Source organism: Synchiropus splendidus, chromosome 3 (assembly GCF_027744825.2).
Source record: "Synchiropus splendidus isolate RoL2022-P1 chromosome 3, RoL_Sspl_1.0, whole genome shotgun sequence".
Lineage (NCBI taxonomy): Eukaryota > Metazoa > Chordata > Actinopteri > Syngnathiformes > Callionymidae > Synchiropus > Synchiropus splendidus.
This window is the reverse complement of record NC_071336.1, coordinates 22,207,522-22,220,051: the sequence shown is the minus strand read 5'-3', so window position 1 is coordinate 22,220,051 and position 12,530 is coordinate 22,207,522. Positions and strand designations below refer to the sequence as shown.

General features: G+C 40.8%; 1 protein-coding gene across 3 annotated transcripts in view; it reads right to left on the bottom strand.

Moving 5' to 3' along the window:
- cntnap2a (contactin associated protein 2a) overlaps positions 1-12,530 on the bottom strand; it is a 291,628-nt gene that overhangs the window by 4,405 nt on the left and 274,693 nt on the right. For all 3 annotated transcript variants that reach the window (XM_053859229.1, XM_053859230.1, XM_053859231.1), the window contains one exon: positions 8,635-8,728. In XM_053859229.1, the coding sequence (XP_053715204.1) occupies positions 8,635-8,728 (94 nt within the window). The remainder of the gene's footprint in view (positions 1-8,634; positions 8,729-12,530) is intronic.

Here is a 12,530-nt window from a genome sequence, read left to right as displayed (position 1 = left end):
GTCCTTAGACAGCTGGTGGGGTAAACTGTGCACTCTTTATGAGTTGGAACAAAAACTGCATGCACAGCAGCCCTTCAGTTTGACCTGTCTGCTGTATAGTCATCCACCGTGGGATGAAACCAGCGTGTTCGGAGGAAACCCATGCCAGCGCATGTAGTGTTCGCCCCACACAGCGGTGCAGCACTACCACCAAATGAGCCGTTCAACATCTATTTTAAAGTGCTGATTCAAATATTTGAACCTGCAAACCACAATTTAGACATGTTTATTTTTTGGAAGAGAAGCTGAGCACCGGGGTATGTTTTTCCCCAAGTGCAGCTCTGCACATTATTGATCACAGTCCTGGAATGGAACGAAGCGTTCTGCATGTGAATCATCGGACCTAGCGACCCACCACGCTTCTATTATGTGTGACATAAGCAGCATGTTTTTCGTGTCTCCTGCTCAATACATTGTCGAGCAACACCCACATCACAAGCAGACATATCTGCTGCAAATCAGGACTGTGTGCATGAAAATGGCTGTGAATTTGCATCATGTGTGGGTGAGTAGAGAGCAGGTGGAGCCACGCAGTAGACAAAGCCAGGCATCGAGCAGAATACTAATGGCAACACTTAAATAAATACTCAATATTCCAGTTGTGTGTCCTGTATTGCCCAGCATGTGTTGATCAGCACAAGGGCTGCAACGTGAATATTAACAAGTCTGTTGGGATGTCTGTGAAGCTGGGACGATGGCTGAGCTGAACACATGACACAGTTGTTTTTGGAAGGTTGATCGCAGTAATGAGAGCTACAACTTTTAATGAAAAACCTAGCATTCTACACTGGTGGAGGAGTCATGGAACAAACCTGTTTCTGAGATATAAAAATAAAAATAAAAATAAAAATAAAAATAAAAATAAAAATAAAAATAAAAATAAAAATAAAAATAAAAATAAAAATAAATGCTGAGGGAGAACACAAATATACTAAAAAAGTTTCAAAGTTTTCAAATAAATACCAGGTAGAAATGACGACTACATATTACAGTACATTTCAGTCTTAAGAGAAACAACTAACTGAAAGCCTAACACTCAAGCTTGACTGACAAGCATTTTTGATCTTGACAATGTGTTTGTTGGGTGCTTGAGAATGCCACATAACAACATGTGGTTCTCAGGCCAGTTTACTCGACAACATATTTAAAGCGCACCAAGATATGAAGGCTGTGAAGATGGCTCTGGTGCAAGAAGAAAAAGCAACAATGTGATGATTAAATGGATAATATAAGCAGGAGGAACCCAAGATGAACCTGATAAGATGTATCACAGTGAGTGGGTGGGTGTGGGGTTGAGGGACTGGACTTCACAATAAAACTCAAGCAATACATGAATAAGCAATAACTCGGACTGCCTCGACATGGGGGTGAACACTGCAGTTATTGCCTGTAATCCCGTCTGCTGCCTTGTTCCCACTTCTGAGGAGCGAATAAATCAATGACACACAAATCCACAGAGAAACCCTCCCCCTTCACACGAGCACGAATCACAATTGGACAAAAACTTGGACTCTCATGCATCAAGCCAGCTTTAATGAAACCATCTCATCACCAAACTCATGATTAGACGGCGGTGTCGGCACATGTGACCCTTGCCACACCCAGCAACACCTCGTGCACACGTGCAGCAGCAGGAAGGTGTATCGAGCAAGTGATCTTCTAGGAGCAAGATTTCAGGAAAGGTGGTTCTAGATTAGCATCAAGGAGGGTGTGGTGTGGCCGTGCCTCCTCTCTTGTCTAGCGACGGGAATAAGGTGAAAGTCAGTCAAACACAAAAGAACATCTGCCCCGGAACATGAATCAAACAACAGCAGAAAAAGGATGGTGGCACTGGGGGGGACAGATGAACGGATCAAAAGCAGTCGCCGTGGAAACAAATCGAGGCTGACACCTTGAAGGCACATGAAAGCTGGTGAATAATAACCATCCACATCCATTGTTGCAACTAAACAAAACAAAACAGATTCACACGTTTGTCTGTCAGCCAATCCCCCTTAAGTTTTACCCAGTTATTGGAACAACCACTGGCCACTGAGGTTAAGCCTGATGCAATAAATACAAGAAGAGAACCTGTAGCTACGTTTGCCATATGGATAAACTCACAAAACAAAATCACCTCACAATTGATCTGAGGCAGCAGCAGTCACCTACAATCCAGTGATACAGAGGTGAACATCAACTAAACATCAACATTTCTCCTTTAAAAACTCATGGCACAGCAAGTTCAGAAATGCAGCACAGCTACTGACATCCTTGTCCCTTGGTTTCAGCCTCAGTACATGCAACACAAACACAATGTACAGTTACCTATGTGAAGTTATTGACAGTGATGATGCAGTTTCTTGGAAAAACCGGCTTCTTCTCCTCCTCTTCTGTGTTTGGCTCACTGAACACCAGTCAATAGTGCGTGGCCCCCTCCTCTCTCTCTGTCTCTCTCTGCATCAGTCTACCTCTCTCTGCCTCCCTCTGCAGTGCAGACACACCCCCACTCAAATGCTGCAACTGGAGAAAACCTGGATAACGGATCTCAACCAGGATCTGGACTCTGGATTGGGGATAAACTAGGCACCGATACAACATGATTTTACACACTGAGCCTATTTTACTGTTTCACTAGTACTAGATACTCAGTAGCAGACACTGGTTCCCAGCTGTCTCAACTGGAAATATGAGTCCAAATATACAGTATATAAAGTGATTAGTATAGTTGGTGGTTGAAAAACGGTGTAACAGGGCATAACATACATTTTGTAGCTTCTTTTTCAAGTAATTGAAATAATACATAGCAACCCTAAGGCTGATTTGATTTATTTATTTATGATTGTTTGACAATGCCATTATTGCTTTATCTTCTTTTGGTTAGTGGCCATATTTTTCTTCCTTTTGTGATGGACTCCTGTATTTTTTTGTGGGAATGAAACTTATAACATAGGATGTGTCTTGTGCACAGTGGTGCGATGTCATCCTAGCACACAAAGAAAGCACTCCTGAATGGCGGTTTAATAAAGGCCCAATTCGATTCCACAATGGAAGGATGGCTGGAAAGAGAGGCCATCTGTTATCTGTCACATCCGTTTTAATCAGCTCTGCAGAGAGTGACGGTGAACCTGAAGGTTATCCAACAACAGCAAGTAAACCAGCGCAGCCATGAAAGGATGTGATTAAATCCACCGTTGTGTTTGTTTACTTGGCTTTGAGTGTCACACATCGATTCCTGCTGTAAGACCAACTTGAGCGAATGTGTTGGAAACAGCATAGAATAATATTATTAACTATTTAAAATGGAACCGACATCCATAGATGTCTCTTCAGTTAAATATGTGGCGCAGTTTACTTGTTGTTGTGAGAGTAACATGTTATGCAAGCCAACAAAGTTTCTATTTAAATGTGTCCCAATTGCATATGCTCCTTCTGCAGATGCGCAGCATTGATGAAAGGCTGAATAATTGTAATGAACAGTCCATCATTATAATAGTCTTTTAATAAGAGTCTTACTCGGCTCCCCTGATATCGTCAGTGCTGAATTGTCAGAAAACAAACACTCAATCCTCAGCAGGATGCCACTGCTATTAAATCATTCACCAGCACTCTGAAGTTTTCAAGAAAACGCCCTCAGCTCCAACAATGAAGAGGGTTAAATTAATCAGCGTCCCCACTGAAGTGTTTTGCTGCAGCAGCCTCTCAGGATCCATTTGTTGATGATCAACTCAACATTGACATGCATATTAATGATCAGTTCAACTACCTCTTTTTGAAAAAGAATTGCAAAAAAAAAACAGGACTTTCAGGGCGCAGCCACTGAAGAAGCCATTCGTAACAAAGGAGAAACAAGTCTTAGATCAAAGTTCTCTGATCTAAATCTGGACACTGACCGGTTTGTGTAAGTACAACCTCTTCCACATCAAATGGGATCTTCTCAAAACCAAATGAGAGTCAAACTCAATCATGTGATTCTACACAGCCTGAATCACGGGCCAAACAAAACATCCTTTATTTGTGTCAATAAAAGGCTCCTCTTTTACAGGGAATAGTTTATATAAAGTACAAAATCAGTCTCCCTTTACATCTTTTAGTTTTTGGGAGCTTTGTTAACATATACATCACCTTTGCTTGAGGGATGATAATATTTTTATTGCACAATTTGGAGCACAAATTTAAAACTCTTCTAGGCCACATTGCAAAGGACAGGCAACCGGCCACCCCACATCTTGCACTGTGTTGCTGGTACAGACTCCGGCAACCAATCAGAAGTGAAAAACAGATTGGTAGTGACTGGGACTGGATGAGAAATAGTGCATTTCAGTGTTTTGTGGTGGCACTGATGAAATAGTTCCTGTTGTTGGCCTGTCTGGATTCATCAGGTCTTTCTGAATTTTCTTGTTTTCCAATGTTAAAAAAATCGTGTGACGTTCAATGCCTAATGTGAAACTGTTTCACTCTGACAGGTGTTTCTCTGTGGTCTCCAACCAAGCAACGGAGGAAGCCATGAACTGTCATGTCGTCACGAACAAGCAGGCAAACACATCCACGCCTTTCATCGGACCATAATTCTGTGACTCCTGCATCAGTGTCAGTGCATCTGATCATTTCGACCCATCAGTTAAGCACTTACTGTGCAGTATCCTTTACTTAGACCAGGGGTTCTTAACCTTTTTGATCTCGGAGCCCACCTTTCTCAGAACAAATGGACCCGGGGCCCATTCAAGTAATAGAAAGGATTCATTACTCTTGATTTAATTTGTGATCAATAACCATATTTAATCTACTTACACGTGAACAATCCGAATCCCTGTGAAATTATCTATTTATCATCTAAAAGTCCAACCAGCAGCAGAATCAGGTGCAAGTCATATTCCTCAAAATTACTAAAGAAAAAAAGAAAAAAATACACTTGATGCAAACTGTTGAGAAAAATACATAAAATAAATCCTGTCTAAATATAATACAATAAAATAATATATTTTATTTAAACTCCAAAGAAGATATAGGTAAGGTGTAATTGAAAGTCATAAAATTATTAATAGTAATTATTATTTTGTAATTTTTTCGAATTAATTTTCAAAACTGCTTCAACGAGTGCTTTCATGAACAGTTTTTACTGTTCACTTTCTTTATCATTTTTTCTTTTCAAGAACTTCTCTATTGTTAACTATCACAGATTTGCAGCTGTCAAGTCAATTCAATGACAAACTACTGCCACCATATGTGGCAAGTGTATTAAAACTGAGTGTCTCACAGCCCTCATGGCCCAAAGACGTAAAACAAAAAACTTTTAGCAGCCCTCTAGGGGGCGCTTGTGACCCAACTATGAGCCCTGGCCCTGTGGGTTAAGAATCACTGACTTAGACAACTGCTTTCCTTGCTGCTGTCTACAGGGATTGTAAGCTAGTTCAGACCCAATAGAACATGTGTCAGACCCCTGCATTGTGAGTCGGTGGGGAAGAAGGATCATTTATATATTTTGAAGCTAACACAGAGAATTGTACTGTTAAAATGAGCCTTCATAATTACAAGGGACGTTGATGTCGGTTTCCGTTCAGACTAGTTTTCCAATCCAACAGCGACATTAATAGACCAGACTACATGAGCCAGGAATGGATGTGTAGCAGCAGCAGCACTCACAGAATGTTGGCAGATCTGTAGAGACAAATAATAAGCAGCTCCTTGACTGTGCCAATAGTATATGGAATGTGGAACGGAATATCTGCAAAGTTTTACACTCATACATGTTTTGTGTCCTTCCACTTACTGAAGACATTTCAGTGAAATGGGTGGTGATGGCAGCAGAGGCAGTGAGTCATGATGATAAAGTCTGCAGCTTCGTCCTTGTGAACATGTGCACCGACCAACACTTGGCGGCAGGAACGACTGCTACAAGGTAACAGAAAATCTTTTGAACCTCGCTACAAACAATCTTGAGAGTTGTATTCATCTATCTTATAAAGCAAAACATGTTTTAGCCATTCTTCTTCCTCCTCGTTCCTGGCTCAGGTTTTATTCCCCCGGATATATACAGAAGGAACGGGAGTGTGCCTTCTGCCCCACTGATCCATGACTCATCCTCTCTATCTATCCCACTGGACTGCAGAGATCTAGGAACATTCATCAACCCACAGGAACTATGCAAGCGCACACACAGTCCACAAGTTCATGCGCATGTCTTCGGAAAAGGAGATGTTAACCTTCACTCACATGCAAATACTCAGAACTGTTACATTAAGCAACATGTGCTGAATCATCCCAGAGCCTCAGAATCAATAGCACTTAAGTAAAATTGCCCCTGAGAGGACATGCTGTAAATTCCACAGCCCAGACCTTTAGTGTCCGGACTGTCAGTGGTGAGATAAAAGCTTAATAAGCCACATCAGTCATGACTGCTTAAATAATATTGGAATAAGGGTTCTTCCATGCGGGAGAAAGTGCTGAGAAATATATGATAAAATGACACATATTTGATATATTTAAGAGACTCAGAATCTGTGAATCAGCTCATTTGACCAGTCATGCAAAATTCTGATTTGTCAACTGTATTTTCTATCCATCCAAACTCACCAATGATTTAACTAGCCATAACTACTGCTCAGATTTTAGTGTAAAACAGATGGGTTTTATAGTTTCCCAGCTGTCCATATATATATATATATATATATATATATGATACCAGAATGATAAACATCAGGTGGGCATCCTCCAGTGATGAGCAAAAACACTGAAGTACACAGAACAAAATCTTTTGTGCATTTGTCCCTATAAACTTAGATTTTCTTTATTTTTGTTTGCTCTGTGAAATCACCTGCAATATGGTTCACTGAATAATACCTAAATAATAAGAATGTTCATGCATGACTAATCTGTGTTCTTTGGAATCATTTATTATTTTTGTCTGTTAAAAATTTATGAAAATGAATTGGCCCTCAACACAACCAAACTGTCTGTCAGTTCAGAGCAGTGGACAGGATGAGCAGTCCGTGATGGCAGGACGTGTCTCGGCTGGACTCCTTTGTTACGGCGTAGCATCTAACAGAGAGTCTGTTTCACGTCCTCTCGCCTCTTTGAGAGCACAATGGAGAACTGGAACGAATCTGGCTGCATTAGCAAAATCCACCTTTGTTTCCTTTGTTTCTCTCCAATGTTACATTCTTTGAACGTGATTCTTTCTGTGCTGTGCCTTCCATAACTCAGGTGTCGGGGGGCTACCTGGCAACTTGAGAAAACACTAGTGCACACGACAGCACCGTGCGTCTATAGAAAGTGATGTTTGGTCTCAGACTTGATGCTTTCTGTGTGTGTGCAGTCGCTGTACCAGTCTAAATGATCATAGCTTGCGGGGAAGAAGCTGATTGGGACTGTCGTGATGGATAGCAGTTTTCCTGTAAGTGACAATGTTGCACAATCAAATGATCATCATTTTCTGAACCCAGTGGAGGGTGTTCAGCATTCAACAGATGCGTGGTGTCTAACGTAAGAAGACACATGTTCGGGTGCCTATTGTAATAGCGTCCATTTTATGAAGACGTGAAAGAAAGATTTTTAAGATAATAAGTATCTTCTATTGGGTTGGCCCAGACTCTGCCTTCAAGCCCTAAAAAACACCCTGTGGCAGTAAATATTTTCTTCACTTGCCTCAGTCCAAAAGGGAAATGAAGATCCAAAATGAACTGCAGTAACATATTGGTGTTTGGAAAGAAAATGCACATCTGATACACACTCACACCTACTTGTGAGGACCTGCTTTGTGGGGACATTTTTGCCGGTCTTGACTAGGTTAAGCAGCAATTTGAGGGTGAGGAATTCAAAATAAGTGGGTCATTAAATTTGGGCTTAAGTTTGGTGAAGGGGTTTGGTTAAGGTTATCCATTTGTTTAAGATGGTTAAGTTGCGGAAGAGAGGCTGGGGAAGGCCTTATGTCAACGAGAGGCCCCCATAAGGATAGAGATACAAGTATATGTGTTTCTGTGGACAGACAAACACACTCGTGCACACACAACCATGCACACAGAAACCCCCCCCTATTTCTTCTGACTAGTTCCACATTAATCATGATCATTTCTGTTTAAGATTGGGTTGATATGATCAAAGTGACAACATTATAAAAACGGCACCCTGAATTTGAGAGGTAAAATGCGTGATGGGATTAAAAAACGTGAGAGCATTAGTTTTTTTCCCTTAAGGAAAACAAAACAAACAAACAAAACAACACTGTACCTTGTAGGAATTGACGTTCCGAATATTCCGTTTCAGAAAACTGCATTTAATCCATTAAACGTGTTATATTTATGCTTGTTTTTGATTCTCAAGTTTTAGATTTGATCAAATTGCACTGAAGCTCTCTAGTGGCATCTGGTGGACAATATCTGCAATTACAACAATTTCTTGAAACAATGTCCAACAGAATACTCAGGATGAATAAAGAGATTTGATGAATTAACCAATACCATTGGTACCTTCCGATGTCAGATTTCAGACCATGTAATGTAACGGTCTTCACCAGACTAACAGAGTGAAGATTGACAAAACATCACTAACAAAAATGTATAGTTCACAACCAGTACAGATAGATGATATGAGTTGCTTGAAAGAAACCAAGTGACTCACCAAATACTTTCCCCAAAAACACAGTCTTAACCAGGTTGAACTTTGTGTCGGAGGCATCAGGGAGGAAGTAGGTGGCCGGAGGATAATGATCCAGCTGGATAACAGAGAAGGAAACAGCGTGAGAAATGTGCTGAAATGCATTGTAACATCATTTCATGTTGTTCACCCAGATTGGCACCCAGCTACAAAGCATGTGACAACACCTGCATCCAAAATAAATAGCAATTCGCTCATTTCCCACACTCCGAGCGTGAATTCCTAAATTACACTCACAGCAAACGTTCCTCTCTATCTTTGGGTAACTGCTCAATTTGAAAACTTTTTATCTTGTTTATTCACCCCCAACTCCTTATTATGTTCAGTGGAGCTAGACGGCCCTGAAACAAACCAATCTTCCATAAGGATCCAGCAAACAAACACCTCACAGAAGCCGGACCAGATAAACGATCATACTTTAATTAACAATGTACGATTCCTGAAGTCTGCCGAGGATTCCCAGCTTTTACAGAGACTTAGAACCCAGCATCGTGTTTAAAAAGGAGCGATGCGAGTGCACAGAGAGGTGATGGAGGAAGGGAATACACCACTTTAATATCCATGCAGCATAATTAACTTGTTATTGCTGTTTCACTCGGGTTTCTAATTAGCTGGAATGCGGCAGACGGTCATATTGACAAGAATCGTTCTTGGCTCGCAAATGAGTTTTGTAGATGCCACACAGTAAAGATCTTTCATTCTCACTCAAGAACAGCGCACAGCTCACTCTATTCACAATCCAACGTTTACTTCTTAGCATGTGTCTTTGTGGGAGTATCTCTGAATACTGTGTAGTCCCAGCTGCTTTTGTATTTAGTCTTCTGTGATCCATCTCCACCTCTCATCGGTTTCTGAGGAAGACTAGTTACAACACAGAGCGGTGCCAGGGATACATATCTGTCTACATGCTGTTGCACAAAAAACCCCAGAAAACATGCAAATTCAACTGAGGACACATTTGCACTTCCCATTTACACCAGTAGGAAGGGGAACCAAATAAGCATAGTTTTTCAGTATAGATCAAATTCTAATCAAACGTTGCAGATTTTTAAAGACCGACAACATTTTTTGTAGATTTTCCTACTTAACTAAAATACAAAAAACGTAACAAAACTATCTAACATAATAGCAGTTATTAAATACAAAGTAAAGAGATGAAATCTGTAGCGAGCTACACTTCACAATGTAAACAGTGATGTAAATGAGCATAAATGTATTTTTTTCCTCCTTTATCCCAGCGTTATTTGCTATTACTGGTATTTTTTCTTTACAAATAGATTAAGTTTTTCCTTGTCACCTGACAGGTGTTTATTATGTCACTTTGAAAAGACCAATATTGATGTGTAAAATACATAGTATATATACAATATACATGCGTTTAAATATTGAAGGAGCAATGCAATTTTGATCATCGACCTTGACATATTGCTCATGCCAGCGCATGATCTATCGTCCCACCCCTAAATTACTGTTCCATCCCTAAAATGTTTTTCATGCAGCACGGTGCTTTTATTTAAAATATTCAGGTTTGGCCTTTTTTAACTTCACTGTAACTGACTTGCGATGGCGCAGGATCAAACCTTTGAGTATAAGAATATCAATAAGCCAACACAAAGAATGTGGAATTGCTTTAATAGGTGATGAAACGTTCTCAGTATGTGTTCACAGTGCTCTCCATGGTGAGTATTACTGCCTGTTGGCGAGTCCCAAGTCTGGCCCGCCTGCTGTGACGTTCTTCACGGGGGAGAAATTAAGACGCTAGGATGAAGCGACTGGAAACAGGCCATAACAATTCACTGGTTCATGACGTCAAACAGAGCTGAAGGAAATGTCTCACGGGTACATAAATATGAACATGACAGAATGCATTGCCCAGCATGAGCTGTGTGTTTGCTGACGTCTCTCTGGAAAACAGTGGAGAGTTTTGGGGTCTGTTTCAAGAAGCTGGTTGAGAAAACTGGACGCACGTATTGTCCAACTCTGAGCTGCAAAGTTGATCCACGTTCATCTCATCCATGAGGACATCTAAAGCCCTCTTCAACAGAACACGGATAACTCATACTTCACCTTAGATGGAACTTTTATTTATTTATTTTTTTTATTAATGACTTTAAATGCAGAAAGTGAATGTCAAAAAATAATGATGGGTCAATGCTTGTGTTAATTAGAGAGAGAGAGGGCTTGAGTGCACCTAGCAGACAGCAACAGGACTTGCACGTAACAAAACATGAAATATAAAAATAAAGCCCCAGGCTGTGCCGTTCGCAGTGTGGAGGTCAAGTTTGTGCCCTTCTTCATGTACCTCAACTTCCTCAATAGCTGTGACTGTCTTCCAGAGCTGAACAGAAGATGCAACATTGCTGCAGGAGTCATGCCCTCGCTTGAACTTTGCAAACAAAGCTCTATCCCCGAGGCACATATCCGCGACTACAATGTCTTTGTAATCCCTGACTTGCTGTATGGATCAGCCGCTACACAATTAAATGCCATTGTACATGTTCATAAATGGAACTGTTATGCATGCGACTTGAAAATCCTTAAACATGGGCGCTGTGGTTTTAGTACTGTTGACCCGCAGCAATCTTAAATGTGACAGTAAATTGCAATTTTTAAAAAAAGCATTAAAAAATTGGACATTGAAATGTTTAAAGAGCGGAGGCGACCATCCAATGACGTCTTAAACCATTTAGCTTTTTCCCCCTCGTGGTTGGTCCCTCTTCGCCCCACCCCCTCCCAATACGTGTGACACGGAAGATCAGAGTATTTAAAAGCATGTTTTCAGAGTTGCACAGGACGCCACACACTTACATTACAAACAATTAAACACAATCTGATCTGAATTCATTTGAGGGTGTTAAATCTATAAATTAGTAAAGTTTGAAATGGTGCATTGTAATATTCCCTCACGGTAGATTACTTTGACAGAGTGTGTGCCACATTAGCGTGACGTGTTTCCACAGTTGAATTAAGGATAAAGTATCGAGGCCTTACCAGGCTTCTCCTCAGAATGTAATGACTGAAAAGTGCAAATAAAGTAAGCTCCAGGTTTTTCGGGTTCGCAACATGAGGGACTGCTAGAGCAGTTAAAATTTTAAATCAGTATTCTAATTATACAAATGCTCCACCCGCAGCCCCTGTAGACCCGGTTTGCTCTGTGCCTCTCTCTACATGCACACCCTGGCATACATGCAGCAGTATTCTAATTTGATTCCTTCCAAAGCCTGGTCTCACTGGAGCGTTGGGTGGTTTTTGTTTTTCCCGGTGACTGCAGGGTGGGATAATGGAGAACAATTAAATTGCGCTGAGCTTATTTACTTTTATCTGCGAAAAACAAATTGGCTGCACAGCCACGGAGGGCGCTCTGGGTCTTCAAACCCCACCAAAAGGTCCACAGAGAGAAACGGCAGAGGGAGAAACCATGTTTTACCAAACTTTGACAATTACAAGGACGGTTATTCAGGATGCTTTTCTTTTATGTTGGGACCATTCCACAAAACAATTTCCTCCAAGTGCTTCTGGAACCTGTTAAGTTGCATAACGGCGGCGTAAGGGGGGTAATGCGAGTTTAGACAAAAGTAAAATTAACAATGGACCACGCTAAGTGTTTGAGGACATCTAATGGCATGGGTGTTTCATTATATTTATTTGCAGTACATTAGGAACTTAAAGCTGTTGTGGCTCCTTTGTTTCTGCCATCAGTTACTGAGGGGATATTTGTCCTGTTACACTAGCAACCAGTTTATTCTGGAAAAACATTTGAGCCTCAATATTGAATCGAGATCTAATGCATGCAATATCATGACAGACTGGCAGAGACTTACACTCAGACTCAGATCTTACTTTACCATAAACAACTCCAC